Raw genomic sequence first — 13,572 nt, forward strand, 5'->3', positions numbered from 1 at the left:
GCCCTGAGACTCTTCTACATGATCATGTCGTTGCTACGCTTCCGAACTCGCCCGCCACCTCCATCCTACCTTCTTAACGGTCTTCCCAGCTATCTCAGATTGCAAAGATTCAGCATCATCGTAAGGGAGCCGGGATATTGTCCATTGCATGTACCGAAAAGGAGGTGGGTTATCACATATACAAAGTCTAACTAATCAAGCTTGAATTTCCTAAACTCATTGCCTCAGTGACTACAATTGTCCGTGTTTATTTTTACCATACACATAACCCCTTTCATCCCTATTCGCCTGGGTCACGACTCCAAACTCAACGCATAGACATAAATGCCTATATCATGCCCCCCCCCCCCCACGCACCCAAGTCAAAATCAAAGCACATGGCATCGAAGACTCCCATCCAGGTGTGTCTCCCAAACGTCATAAGTGTGTCTAGCACTACCTCATACTCGACCATTGTTCTGGACCGAAATTCATCCATCAACAACTGACCAGCCAGAAGCAGCTCCAAACACCGTAGGCGTCACACCACCAGCAACGTCAACGAAGCCCTCGCTGTCAGTATCCTCATGATCTGTGTCCTCGCCACCAGTGTACCCGCTCTCAGTGTCCGACTCAGTATCCGTCTCGATTGCGAATTCCGAGACAGACGCAAGAGAAAGTCCACCCTGGTGCCTGATCGCCTGGATATCCTCCTCGATCGTCGTTGATGGTGAAGCGGGCTGACGGGGGGCGTTAACAGCAGTAATCTTACCTTCTGCATCTGCTGACTTTACAGTGTCTTCCGGCTTCTCGTTGGGATCCCGACCTCGAATCACTAGATACAGCTCCTTGACAACGTGGACGATCTGGAAGATGTGCTCCACCTGCTCGATAGGGAAGAAGAAGTTTGTAAGCTGTGAGAGGCCAGCGAAGACGAGTGCCATGCCCGCAAGACAAGCTATGTGGTACTCATCACAGGAGAAACGAGCTACGACTGCATACGCCAACCAGGCACAGAGTTGAATGATGATGGTGCCGATGGTATATTTTGCTTCCTCTGAAGCCTGATAGAAGGTTTTGCGGACATTGAATTGAGCCAATCCAGACTTGAATGTATAAAGCGATGTCTTGTTGAGCGTACTTATGGCTGCTAGAAGGTACATGAGAGCCCAGCTGCATTCCATGGATAGAAAGAAGCGGAGCACGAGGGCGTTCATGGCTATGAGTTTGCCGATTTTGGTACAGAGTAAAGTCAGGTTGGCAACCCTGCGATGCGCTCGTGCGGTATCCTTTTCTGATATCTTCTTCTTGTCAGAGCATTCACCGATACTACCTGGTGGCAGTGTCTCTCCACCTTTCTTGACGCGTTCTTGGCACTGGGAAGAAGGATACATAAGGCGGCAGGGAGTCGGCGGATTGCATTGCAGATCGAATCCGAAGGGCACCCTCGTGCGCGGCTGAGGCGGGTCCTGGACGTTGAGATGCCCTTCCTTCTTGATAGGAGCTGCATCCATGTAGCCCTTTCTATACCACCAGTTCAAGGCCACATCGGTCCTCTGTCGTATGAACTCCAGAGTTTTCTCTGCGACCAGGCGGGAACGATAGCGTAAGTTTGCCCAGTACATCGGGATGGCGTGTTGCACAGCCGGTCGCATAACATGTGGCGAATACAGAAGCCTCCCGCAATTCTCCGTCGTCCACTTGATAGTCTGGTCACGAATATCTGCGTAATCGGTCCAGCCGGGGACAGGCATCTGAGCGTTGGCTGTTTGAAGTCCGCGTACGAGACATTCCTCATATATCTCCATGAAGCCTCTGCTGAGCGGCGTAGACATAATTGCATCGAGTCGCTGGTAAAGCACTTTCTCTCGAAATCGATCGTCCATGGCGGCGTTTAGCTGGAGCTTAGCATTGTCGAGACGTACAACGAGGTGCTTCGAGATGGCGCCTAGGCCGACGTCGATTGTCATGAATGAGATGGCCAAGTAGGCAAGGCATACGAAGAGGAGAAGAGCACGCGGTGCGATTTGTTGAGCCCTGCTGGTGCGGGACTGCTCATTGTTCTTTGTCTTGGGGCTAGTCGACGCGTCTTTGCCATTGACTTCCCGATAAGAAGACGAGGTCCTGTCAGCTTGCAGTGGCCTGTCGACAATGGATGTGGCACAAGATCCACTCGTGACGCCATCAAGAGATAATGAGTTCGATAGGACGTTCTGTTTATCTTCAACCTCACCCCGGCTGTCGACGTGTCCCGACGTTCCAAAGAAGACGGTGTTCTCCAAAGGTTCAGACGACTTGCCGATCCCTTCTGCCATGGTAGCAAGGCTGTCTTATATGGAGAATGAGAAACGGTGGGCGTGCGTAAGGTCGTGAAGAGTTGGATTGGAGAGAAATGAGGTTCAGCTATATAGCAGTGAAGTTGAAAGGTCGGGTGAGCGAGGTCAATACGTGATTAGATTACCACAGGTGAGGTGAACGCCCATGAGAGGAACTGATTCACCATCAGCGGTGACGTTTCACTGGGAGATGCTAGTCAAGACGGCAGGCAGCAACAGCGCTGCACCTTCCTGCTCCTGCCGTTTGCTGCTCGGTGACACGGCGAAACCAAAGCAAATAACATGACCCAAGCTTCGCCACCCGAATACACACTTTAGCCATCTCAAGCAGCAGACAAGGTCGGAGACTAGGTACATCTTCTTCTATGCCATGACTTTGTTCCTGATATTGCAAATCAGACGTCGCGACTTGCCCATCTACAGCCTTAATCTCGACTTTTGTCTACCCAACAGCACCGGTGACAACATCAACACCAGCACATTCAGTCACTCACAAACTACTTGCGTCTCCCCCCACGACGAGGCGCCTTCCCAATATCCTCAATATCAGGAACAGCATGTACGTCTTCAACAGCCCCCTCCTCGTCCTTGATCGACACCTCATCCTTAACCGGCACCTCATCAACCACCTCCTCCTCCTTAACCACCACCTCCCCACCCCCCTCAACCGCAACAACAGCCTCCTTCTTAACCCTAACCTTCGTCTTCGCCTTCCCCACAACAACACTCGGACACAGCCCCCCACCCGCCAACTTGCAATCCCCACAGCGTCTCCCGACCGGCAAACAAATCGTCTGCCCAAAGCCAACGAGCAGATTATTAATATCATGCCACTTATCCCTGGGCAGCCAGCTCTCCAGCGCCGCGCGCGTCTGCTCGGGCGTCTGCGTCTCGTGCCATCCCCACAGATTCGTAATGCGGTGGACATGCACGTCGACGCCGATGCCGAGGTCCTTCCCCCACGCCGCGCTCATAGTCAGGTACGCCATCTTGGGCCCGACGCCGGGGAGGGACACGAGGCCGGGGATGGAGTCGGGGATGTCGGAGGCGAATTTATCGCGCAGGATCTCCGCGGTGGATTTGATATACTTTGTCTTCAGGTTGTGGAAGCCGACTTTGCTGATAAAGGCGTTGAGGTCTGCGGGCGCGATGGCGAGTATGGACTCGAGATTAAAGCCCCCGCGCATGTTGTCCTGCATGCCTTTCATCGCCACGGCCGTCACGGTGTCTTTCGTCTGGCTGCTCAGCATCAGCGCAATCAGCGTCTGGAACCGCTGGTCGCGCGGCGTTCGGCTCCGCTCAGCTAGACTCTCACACCCCATTGTATCCACAGGCGCGACATTCTCATTCCGCATCTGCCGCGTCAGAGTGTACATCTCCTCCCAGTTCGGCGGCGCTTCGTACTTGACACCACCACCCGCACTCTTCTTCACGGGCGCACGACGCGCTTTCTTCTTCACAGGTGACGCCTCGCTCTTCACCCCCTGATTATCCATACCCTTCCCCCTCGCCCTAGCTTGCTTCTTCGCCTGCTCCGGCGACGCAATCGCACCCAACGCTACCTCCTCACCCTCGCTCTTCACACCTGCTACGCCCCGGTTCCTCTTCCGCTTCTTGCTCCCCCACTCCGTCTCCGCGTCTGAACTCACATCCGGCACAGAACTTAGCGAGGAATCCGAGTCCAGCGCCGCGTTCTCGTTGTTTGTGCGCGCGCTGGTGCTGGGGCCGGAGTGACGTAATGGACGCTGTGCGCGCGAGGCGGCGAGGATGCGCGACGTGTCGCGCGCGATGCGGGAGGTGCGCATTGGGAGTGTGGTGTGTGGTTTGGGGGTGGGAGTTGTTGGGGGTTTCTATGGGAGGGTGGAGAGTGGACGCGACGGAAAAGGGTGGTGAGTAATGAGTGATGGGTGTGGTATGGTGTAGTGTAGTGTAGTCCGTTGGAGGCGTACAGGCCAATGAGAGGAAGTGGAGCGTGACCGTAACGCGCGTCCACGTGATGGGATCATGATCGCTTGATCGGGGGGTTTGGATGGTGCCTTTCTCACTGTATTTCATTTGTAAATATTCCAGCGAACTGGATACTAGGTACTTCTGGACACACTGTTCAATCTACCTATGCCGTTCGTTTACCTGATACTATTCATGATCATCGATAAATAGCGACTTTAACATTGCAAAAAAGCCCAGAAAAGCATCAATGAGATTACATCTACCAAACTCTACCTCCTCTCGGATACACACACACACAGCAAAACAAACTATCCAAAACTCCCCCGCTTTTGCGAAAACCCCAAACATTCACCACCACAGTCCACCCTCACTTCCCCCCAAACCCTCACTTCCCCTCGACCTTCCCCCCCAACCCAAGACACCTCCCCGCATCCTCCAGTTCCCTCATCACCCTCCCCTCAAGCGCATTCCCCCCCTCACCACCCCCATCCTTCTTCCCCAACAGCTCAAACTCCCTCTCATCCGCGGCGACAATCCTCTCCCTAAGCGCCCCCTTCCGACTCAACCAGCTCTCAACATCCTCCTTGACATTCTCTCCATCCCAGTCCAGCGCCGCAACCTCATGCGCCTGAATCCCCAGCTTGGGGCCCTGCTTCCGCACGTCGTCGAGGATGGCCGCGATGAGGGCAAGGGAATGCGTTTCCGACGCTATACAAAGGGAGATTTTCGTGCCGGCGGCGCGCGAAGGCGAGGCATTGATAGCGCGGCCCGCGCGGCGCAACTGCTCTGGGAACTGATTCAAGAAGCTAGCGACTTCTGCCGCGATGCGTGGGCCGACGCTGAGCAGCAGGTTGAGACAGAGCGGCAGGAGGCCCTTTGTCCAGACGTTGTAGATGCGGGGCGGGGCGTCGAATTGGCCTGTGCCGTTTTGGCGGCGGAAGTAGGTCATTATGTTTGCTGTGTTGAGTTGCGAGAGGATGCCTTCGACGGCCATTGTTTCGGCCATGGCGTGGATGCTGGAGAGGGAGAGGAGGAAGAGGATGCTTAGTTCGCTGTAGATGGGGTCGTTTGTGCCGTTGTTTTGGACGGTGAGGCGGTCGGACCAGGAGAAGAGGCTGGTGGCGTAGCGGATTGTGTTGCTGTTTGCGAAGAGGAGTGCTGCTTGGGTTTGCCACTTTGCCATTTCGGGGATGGCGATGATGCGTTGGAGGAGGGCGGTTAGGAGGGCGAAGTCGGAGGGTGAGACTGAGGACGGGTCCGCGTGGAGTTGGGTTGCGAGACTGCGGAAGCCTTTTGCGACTGTGTCGGAGAGGATTTCGAGGAGCTGCGTCGAGATGGATGACGTGAATTCGGTATGGCTGGTTGGTAGTGTGCCACGGAAACTGGAGCGGAAGGCTGTTTCTTCCGACTCGTCCGACTCTTCGACTAGGTGGAATTGCAGGGCGAGGTATAGAATTCGAAGTTGCGAGCGGTAGTAGTGTACTGCGTCTGTAGAAAATACGTCCTCGAAATCGGGTGTAGAGGCGCGGATTGCATTCCATACTGGTGCGAGGAGTTGACGAGCGTGTGCGGACTGAACGTTTGCTTCTACGAGCTTCTTTAGCAAAGCAAAAGCGAGGTCGGCGCGCAAAACCATGAGCTGGCTGAACAATGCTTCGGGAAGGGTTGACTGGGCATTGGCCTCCATACACTTCTTCACGACGCCGACGAGTATCTGCACCAAACGTTCGTCTCTGCCCACGACATGGCTCAGCTCCAAAGCTAGCAACTTCCAGCTCTGGAGCAACTGAATCTGCGACTCGACTAGGCCAAGATTCAAGTTGGCCTTCTCAACCTCACTAGCAAAGCCTAACCCTTCCCTACGGCCTGACCAGCTGCTGTCGAAACCCAGAAGATTCTGAGCAAGCTCAATGTCGTAGAAGAAACTTCGACCAAAGTCTTCAGGATACAGCGCTGTTCGCTTGAGGTTGGCCAACGACATGCCAGAAAATTGCCGTTCGAAATTCTGCTTAAGATTCGCGTGGAGTGAGACATTGTACGCTGGCAGATCCAGAGCGCTATCCTCTAGATACCCCAAGGATGGTACAACATCTTTGAGAGGGGTGATGTCCCCGACCTTTCGTGAGCTGTGAAGGTACATGGCGATTACTTCACAAGCTAATGACGTAAATCTGTTCTGATGCGAACGGATCAAGATCTCATCGTTGGTCTTGGGCTGTCGAGGTTGTTTTGCAATCCATTTCAAGTACGCAAGCAGCTTCTGTATGAAGTCCTTCTGCTGTCGTAGATCACTCATCGCCCATGACCAGTTGTTCTGCGCCGAGGAGACGAATTCGAGCATCGCTGTATACAGCGGCCAGGGGAAACTGATTTTATCCATTTCCAGTAGGTCTAGATCCGCTAGTGTGTCTAGTGCTCGGGTGAGCAGCGCTTTGTTTCTTAATGTCGGAGCCGAGTCAGGTTTGGATCTGAGCGACTCGCGTGGAGTGCTGCCGGTGAGCAAGTACAACGAGAACCACTGCTGCTTTGACGTCACTACTGCAGATAGAAGATGCCAGACATTTGTCTGAATGTCAATTATCCTTAGCGGCTCGTCTAGCTGAGACAGCACACTTAGAAAGCTCTTCGCAGTTTGGGGTCCCAAATGGCCGAGTAGCGAAGGAGGCTCTTGTTGCTCGCGCTGTCTTTGAGCCGTTTTGTTCGCGTTCTTTTCTTCCATCGCCGAGTCTTCTTGTTCCACAACACGGGGAGCGCCCAGAACGAGGGTCTCGAGTAGTAGAAGGACCGGGGACTTCCACCTGTCGCTAGTCGCATACAATCTTGCTAACAATGGAGTTGCCTTGAACAGTTGCTGCTCTAGATGTGTCCAAGGTTTGTTGAGTAGCATGGCTACTCGGACTAGGATATCGGCGAATTCCAACGTTGCCTGCGTTTGTTGCTTCCACAGGGCTCCAGAGCTTGTGAGCATAGTCGTATCTCCTGGACTCGCTCCGATGACCAGAGACGCCAGTATTGGGTTTGGCGGCAAGCCATTATCTGACTCTGTCAGGTACAACTGAACAATATACTCGGCTATGGGTGCGATGAGTTTGGTAACTTTGGCGGCGAGCGTTGGGGCATCATCGACGCCATAAGCAAGCTTTAAAATTGTCGTGAAGGCTTTGCATATGGCGATATTGATCTCAGGACGATGTTCTGGGCGAGCGTACTTCCAGCTCAACGAGCTCTCATATATACTTGCAAGTGTCCGACCAAAGGTGAAAAGCGCTGTACTGATGATCTTGTCTGAAGTGCCGCTCTCGGACGAAGCCGAGGAATTAAACCGGCTCAGCGCTTTACTGGCAAGTTTGGGGGCTTTGCGGGCGACAGACTGCTCGACTGCATCTTTGACCAGTGCTTCGTACAATCGTATGCATCCAATGAGGAAATCATACCGGCCAAGAACCATCTCTGTACCAATCAGGACCTTTGCTAAGCTTCCGCCGTTTCCGTCCCCTTCTAACAGTCGACTCCTTGCCAACCAGGGCCATACTCTTTGCGGGGCGATGACCACAAGGGCTTCTAAGAAATGAGTGCAGTTCACCAGAAGCTCCAAAGAAGCTTCGTTGTTCGGTTCTTGACATAAGCGTAGTAACTCTTCTTCGAAAACGGCAAGGACAATGCTGCCCATGTCTTGGCCGCCGTCAATGGTGACGTTCAGTGCTTCTAGTAGCTCAGTTGAGCAAATACCTTCAGAGGATTGCAACGACGAGTGCAACAAGTCGGCAAAGAGGCAGATGATCTCAATCACGCTTTCACGCGAAGCCGGTTCCTGTGTAGCGAACTCAGCCTTGCCACTTCCGACTGGGTATGTGGAGAGGAGCTGGACGAGATAAGACAGGGTGGAGTGTTGGTAACGCCAAGCTGCGACATAAGGCTGTTCGCTGTCATCGACAATGATACCCTCCGTACCGGCAGGAATCTCCATAAGCCCAGTCGACCTGGATGACGCGGTTGATGTGAGCAGACGGCGCTGGCCGCGGAAACTTGACGTTGTCCCTGACGAGAACAGGGGAAGAGCTGCTGTAAGCTCGACCCAGTTTGCGTTCTCTTCTTCACGTGTCAGTGCGTAGTCTCTGAAGCCATCTGGTAACCGCTGCATCATCTGGTTCGTGTGTGTGAGCTTCTCGACGAAAGTTGGCATGCCGTTCTTGATTGCCTTGTCGCCCCTCGTCAAAGCACTGCAGAACTTGAGAAACGGCGTCATCTCGTAAGGGTAGCGTTGGCGGGACTCGTCCAGAAGCATGGGCCTCAGCACATACTCGTCTTCCAAGAAGAAAGATACGACGGGGTCTGTTTGGCGAGAGGTGGGCTCGTCTACCCAGGTGCGGAACGTCCTGTTGCCGGCCAAAACAGTGTAGGTTGTTACTATCAAGTCTGGACTGTATCCAACAACATCGCTCCCAAGAGCAGCGCGAAGCAACTGCAGGAACAAGAGACGGATCCTGTCTCGAGATATCTGGTCAACGGGAGTCCCAAAAGCAGGCAGGCCAATCTCGACTAGCTGGTTGATGATGCCCAGAACACCGACTGCTGAACTGACTTCGGCGAGATTCTGGTAGGGCATGGTGTTGTCAAACAACTCGTGCGACTCAAGCCTCGCAATAGCCATGACAGACTCCTCCAGAGCGGAAGGTGCTGGCAAAGATGTCCGGGATGCATTGGGCGACTCGATCAACCGCTCGCGTTCCTGCTCCTCGTAGCTCGCGCGGTTGGTGAGTCTCCACGTGAGAACGGCCCAGGCAAAGATGGGCGGCGTAGCAGGACTCGCGCCCAGCAGTTTTGCTTCTCCAAAGATGGTGGTGATGTTTTCGACGACGCCCGTGTTGAGTATGTACGACGACGGATGCCAGTTCTTGCAGTTCCCCGAGTCGATGTCGTTCATGACAAGGTCCACCTTGAGGATTGCCAGCGCGACGAGCGAGGTGAGGAGCTGGATGACCGGCACGAGGGGCTCCTGCTGGGGAGTGACCTATGCGCACTTTAGCTACTGTGACTGGGCGCAACATGCAGCACCACTTACGGTTGGGAATTCGCGGAAGAAGCCGCGGGTCATGAGCGCCGTGAGCCAGTCTTCGATGGTCGCGGCTGGCAGGAAGCCCTTCGTGACGACATCTGCATGTGCGAGGGCGAGGTGCAGCAGGTGCAGCAGCTCTGTCGTCTGCGCGACGACCCATTTCTCCGACGCGGCCTGCACAATCGACTCGGGCACGTCCCAGCCATAGCCGCCCTCCAGCGCCTCGCACCTCTTCTGCACGGCCTGTAGACACTGGTCGAGCGCCGTGGCGTTGGAGGCCGACGAGGGGCCCCCATTCTGCGCGGCGGCGATGGTCTGGCCCAGCTCCTCGATCCAGCCGGCGCCCACGGTGTGGTAGTCGGTGCCGTAGATTGTCTGGCTGCGCAGGTGGGAGGCGGCGCCCCACGAGACGAGCAGCTGGCTGATGCGCACGATCGAGGCGCACGTCGAGTGGTAGATGTCGACGATGCGCAGCCGGCGCTGGTCCTGCGTGTCGAAGTGCGTCGAGCGCGAGGCCAGCGGCGCCGCGAGTATGGACGAGTTGGGAGCGAAGGTCGAGGCGCCCAGGTTGGCGAGCCCGGCGGCGTCGTGCACGCTCAGGGCCTCCTCCTCGGTCAGGCCGCTCAGCAGCTGCATCGTCGGCCGGCTCTGCCATTCCTGCGCGACCAGCTGCAGCGCCGCGTGCTCGGACATCTGCGCCTCCTTGGACAGCCACAGACTGTCGGCCTTGATCTCGTCGAGGCTGTAGTGGCCATTCTGCGCGGGCGTGACGCTGACGGGCGCCGTCTTGGATTCGAAGCGGCTCTTCTCGTGTGTCGACGGGTCGGGGAACGGCCTCCACGGCCTGCTGAGGATGTCGACGTTGTCTTTAGCGGTGAGGAAGGCGCGCAGGGCGTCGCTGCTGGACGCGGTGCCGGGGTCGCAGAGGGCGCGGTAGGCAATGTCCCAGGTCCTGGGCCTGTTAGCACCAGCTACCTCGCAGCCGTTGTCACGGGGAAACATACACAAGCTGCTGCTCGCCCTGGAAGCACTTGGACAGGTCCAGCTCGGGCGATTGGATGGGGGCCATGGTAGCGCTGCAGTGCGCGGTGGGAGAGGCAGCTAGCCAAAGGCCATAGAGAGGCCGTGTTTGCGTGCGTGGGCGTGTTTGGGCTTCGATGTCGCGAATCTTCGCGCCGTGCTTTGCTTGGACTGACTTTCGCGCGCCACCAGCCACAGTGTGGCTTGACCCGCCGCGGGAGCTAGCTCGAGCTCCCATGTCATCTCTGACTGGCGACTTGAGGACCGCCTATTTCACTCCACAGCCCTGTCAATAGCACGAGCATGTGCTGACTCACTCGTCGCCTTGCGCAAACATTTCCACTTCCATACCATCCAGAGTACTGTGCAACAACAACAGCCTCCACGTCCAATTGACTCCTGCTGCCCTCATCGCGGGGTCACAGACGACTGATCCATCCCACCATCCACCATTTGGGACGGCACGCCACACCCCAACTTTGCACCAACATGGCTTCTCTCGACCTCATCGACCACTCGCCCCGCAATCCCACCCCCTCCCCGTCCATACCCACCGCCTCAAACGTCGTCCTCATCGACAACTACGATTCTTTCACCTGGAACGTCTACCAGTACCTCGTCTTCGAAGGCGCCACTGTCACCGTCTACCGCAATGACGAGATCACGCTCGACGACTTGATTGCGAAGAAGCCTACACAATTGGTAGTGAGCCCAGGCCCAGGGCACCCGGAAAAGGACGCCGGAATCAGCAACGATGCGATCAAACACTTCAGTGGCAAGATCCCCATTCTTGGCGTGTGCATGGGAGAGTGAGTCGTGCCCTTTCTAGTCTTGCAAGGGGGTCCTACAGCCATGGGGGAAGGCTGCTAAAACTCATTGTCAGAATAGAGCCAAGATAAATACTAACACCCACCCAGACAGTGCATCTTCTACAGCTACGGCGGCACCGTCGACGTGACTGGCCAGATCCTACACGGAAAGACCTCACCGCTCAAGCACGACAACAAGGGAGTCTTCGCAGACGTCCCCCAAAATGTTCCTGTCACCAGATATCACTCGCTCGCCGGTACTCACGGCACCCTCCCAGACTGTCTCGAAGTAACCGCTACGATCCCCGCCAACCCCGATGCCGACGCGAAAGAGGTCATCATGGGAGTGCGCCACAAGGAGTATGTCATAGAGGGTGTGCAGTTCCATCCCGAAAGCATCCTGACCGAAGATGGACGGCTGATGATGAGGAACTTTCTACGTATGCAGGGAGGAACTTGGGCAGAAAACGAGAAGCTACAGAAAGAGGCGCATGCCCAGGCAATTGGAGCTGCGACTGATGGCGACACCAACGATACAAAGGACAAGAAGACGTCCATACTTGACAAAATTTACGACCACCGCAGAGCAGCTGTCGCGGAACAGAAGAAGATCCCTTCGCAGAGGCCTAGCGATCTCCAGGCATCATACGACCTTAACCTAGCGCCTCCACAAATAAATTTCCCAGAACGTCTCAGGCAGTCGCCTTACCGACTCTCACTCATGGCTGAGATCAAACGCGCATCGCCTTCCAAAGGCATAATTTCTCTTTCTACATGTGCACCTGCACAAGCAAGGACATACGCGAAAGCTGGGGCGAGCACAATCTCGGTGCTGACGGAGCCAGAATGGTTCAAGGGAAGCATCGACGACCTCAAGGCCGTCAGGCAAAGCTTGGAAGGAATGCCCAACCGCCCAGCAGTTCTAAGAAAAGAGTTCATCTTCGAGGAGTATCAGATCCTCGAAGCCAGGCTTGCAGGTGCCGACACCGTACTCTTGATCGTCAAGATGCTTGACCAAGACCTCTTGAAAAAACTCTACGACTACTCTCGTTCGCTCGGAATGGAGCCTTTGGTCGAAGTCAACAACGTTGAAGAGATGGAAATCGCAGTAAAGCTAGGGTCTCAGGTTATAGGTGTCAACAACCGCAACCTCGTGAATTTCGAAGTCGACATGGACACAACAAGTCGTCTCATGAGCTTAGTACCGAAGGAGACTATTGTGTGTGCCTTGAGTGGTATCGCTGGGCCTAAAGACGTCGAACCGTACACGCAAAATGGCGTGGGTGCGGTGTTGGTAGGTGAGGCGTTGATGCGGGCTTCCGACACCGCGCAATTCATCGTGGAGCTCCTAGGTGGTACTTCGACAAAGACAACTCAAGAACTCAAACCTCCAATGGTGAAAATATGTGGAACGCGCACTGCTGAGGCTGCAAAGGCTGCCATTGAAGCAGGAGCAGATCTCATTGGCATGATACTGGCCCCTGGGTTAAAACGCACAGTATCTGCTGAAGCCGCTTTAGCAATTTCCGAAGTCGTCCACAAAACTAGGAAACCACACATCTCGAAGTCAGGTCTCCTCGTCGACTCGAAGTCTGCTTCCGACTATTTCGAACACGCTTCATCGCGACTCGTCTCGAATGAAGATCGAGCGCTTCTCGTGGGCGTGTTCCGGAACCAATCGCTGGAGTATGTGCTTGGGCAGCAGCGACTATTGAACCTAGACGTTGTGCAATTCCACGGCCAAGAACCTCTGGAGTGGGCGAAACTGGTCCCGGTCCCGGTCCTCAGAGCGTTTAATCCTCAGGATCGTGGTATTGGGTTGAGAGGTTATCATGCACTGCCACTTTTGGACGCTGGATCTGGGGGTTCAGGCCAACAACTAGACCTTTCGGAAGTTAAGGAGGTATTCGCAAAAGACGACGGAGTCAAGGTTGTATTGGCTGGAGGGCTCAATGCTGAGAACGTGCAAAAGTTCTTAGCAAGCTTGGACGAGTACCGGGATCGCGTCAAAGCTGTGGACGTCAGCAGTGGTGTAGAAGAGGACGGTCAGCAGAGTCTGGACAAAATCCGCGCTTTTGTGAAGGCTGCTAAAAGCTAGGAGTACGCATACAGTATCGCAATTCAATATGTAAGATAGGACTTAAACCAAACGAAGCGAAGTATCGTCTCCCTTATCAAACAAAGCCATCTTCTTGACTTCCTCTCATCTCTTATCTGACATTGCTCCTCTATAGACGCAACCTGCTTTCGTTTTACTTCCTATCTTCATATCCCTTCTGTCTCTATCTTGACCATCGTCCAGTGGCCCCACAATGGAGCGCCTTGCCACTCTCTCACCCGTCGATGACAGCCGCACGGCCTTATCCAACAGCATCTCACTTCAACAGCTACACACTACCAAAAAGTAATACACACACAGCAG

The 13,572-nt window shown here is 54.9% G+C and overlaps 4 protein-coding genes across 4 annotated transcripts; 1 reads left to right on the plus strand and 3 right to left on the minus strand.

The window, feature by feature from the left end:
- Nucleotides 1-470: 470 nt before the first annotated feature.
- Nucleotides 471-2,294, minus strand: P153DRAFT_398985 (uncharacterized protein; the record flags this gene model as incomplete). Its single annotated transcript, XM_033671687.1, has 1 exon — nucleotides 471-2,294. The coding sequence occupies one exon, from the start codon at nucleotides 2,292-2,294 to the stop codon at nucleotides 471-473; it is 1,824 nt and encodes a 607-aa protein (XP_033521292.1).
- Nucleotides 2,295-2,433: 139 nt separating this feature from the next.
- On the minus strand, nucleotides 2,434-4,233 carry P153DRAFT_368925 (DNA glycosylase). The gene has a single exon (XM_033668645.1). The coding sequence runs from the start codon at nucleotides 4,118-4,120 to the stop codon at nucleotides 2,813-2,815; it is 1,308 nt and encodes a 435-aa protein (XP_033521293.1). The 5' UTR covers nucleotides 4,121-4,233; the 3' UTR covers nucleotides 2,434-2,812.
- A 417-nt stretch (nucleotides 4,234-4,650) lies between these two features.
- P153DRAFT_345606 (uncharacterized protein) lies at nucleotides 4,651-10,412 on the minus strand (the record flags this gene model as incomplete). The annotated part of the gene is made up of 3 exons (XM_033666092.1): nucleotides 10,326-10,412; nucleotides 9,328-10,273; nucleotides 4,651-9,276 (listed from the first exon to the last, which is right to left on the minus strand). Exons 1-3 carry the CDS (start codon nucleotides 10,388-10,390, stop codon nucleotides 4,651-4,653), a joined length of 5,637 nt encoding a protein of 1,878 aa, XP_033521294.1. The 5' UTR covers nucleotides 10,391-10,412.
- A 213-nt stretch (nucleotides 10,413-10,625) lies between these two features.
- Nucleotides 10,626-13,376, plus strand: P153DRAFT_398988 (uncharacterized protein). The gene is made up of 2 exons (XM_033671688.1): nucleotides 10,626-11,150; nucleotides 11,259-13,376. The coding sequence occupies exons 1-2, from the start codon at nucleotides 10,831-10,833 to the stop codon at nucleotides 13,246-13,248; spliced, it is 2,310 nt and encodes a 769-aa protein (XP_033521295.1). The 5' UTR covers nucleotides 10,626-10,830; the 3' UTR covers nucleotides 13,249-13,376.
- Nucleotides 13,377-13,572: the final 196 nt, after the last annotated feature.

Source organism: Dothidotthia symphoricarpi (genome assembly GCF_010015815.1).
Source record: "Dothidotthia symphoricarpi CBS 119687 unplaced genomic scaffold P153scaffold_16, whole genome shotgun sequence".
NCBI classification, from domain to species: Eukaryota; Fungi; Ascomycota; class Dothideomycetes; order Pleosporales; family Dothidotthiaceae; genus Dothidotthia; species Dothidotthia symphoricarpi.

Bases quoted from the DNA above. Each gene is read 5' to 3' on its own strand.
- P153DRAFT_368925 (XM_033668645.1), bottom strand. From the start codon at position 4,120: ATGCGCACCTCCCGCATCGCGCGCGACACGTCGCGCATCCTCGCCGCC.
- P153DRAFT_398988 (XM_033671688.1), top strand. From the start codon at position 10,831: ATGGCTTCTCTCGACCTCATCGACCACTCGCCCCGCAATCCCACCCCC. The intron at 11,151-11,258 runs GTGAGTCGTGCC...ACACCCACCCAG, and splicing joins CTTGGCGTGTGCATGGGAGA to ACAGTGCATCTTCTACAGCT.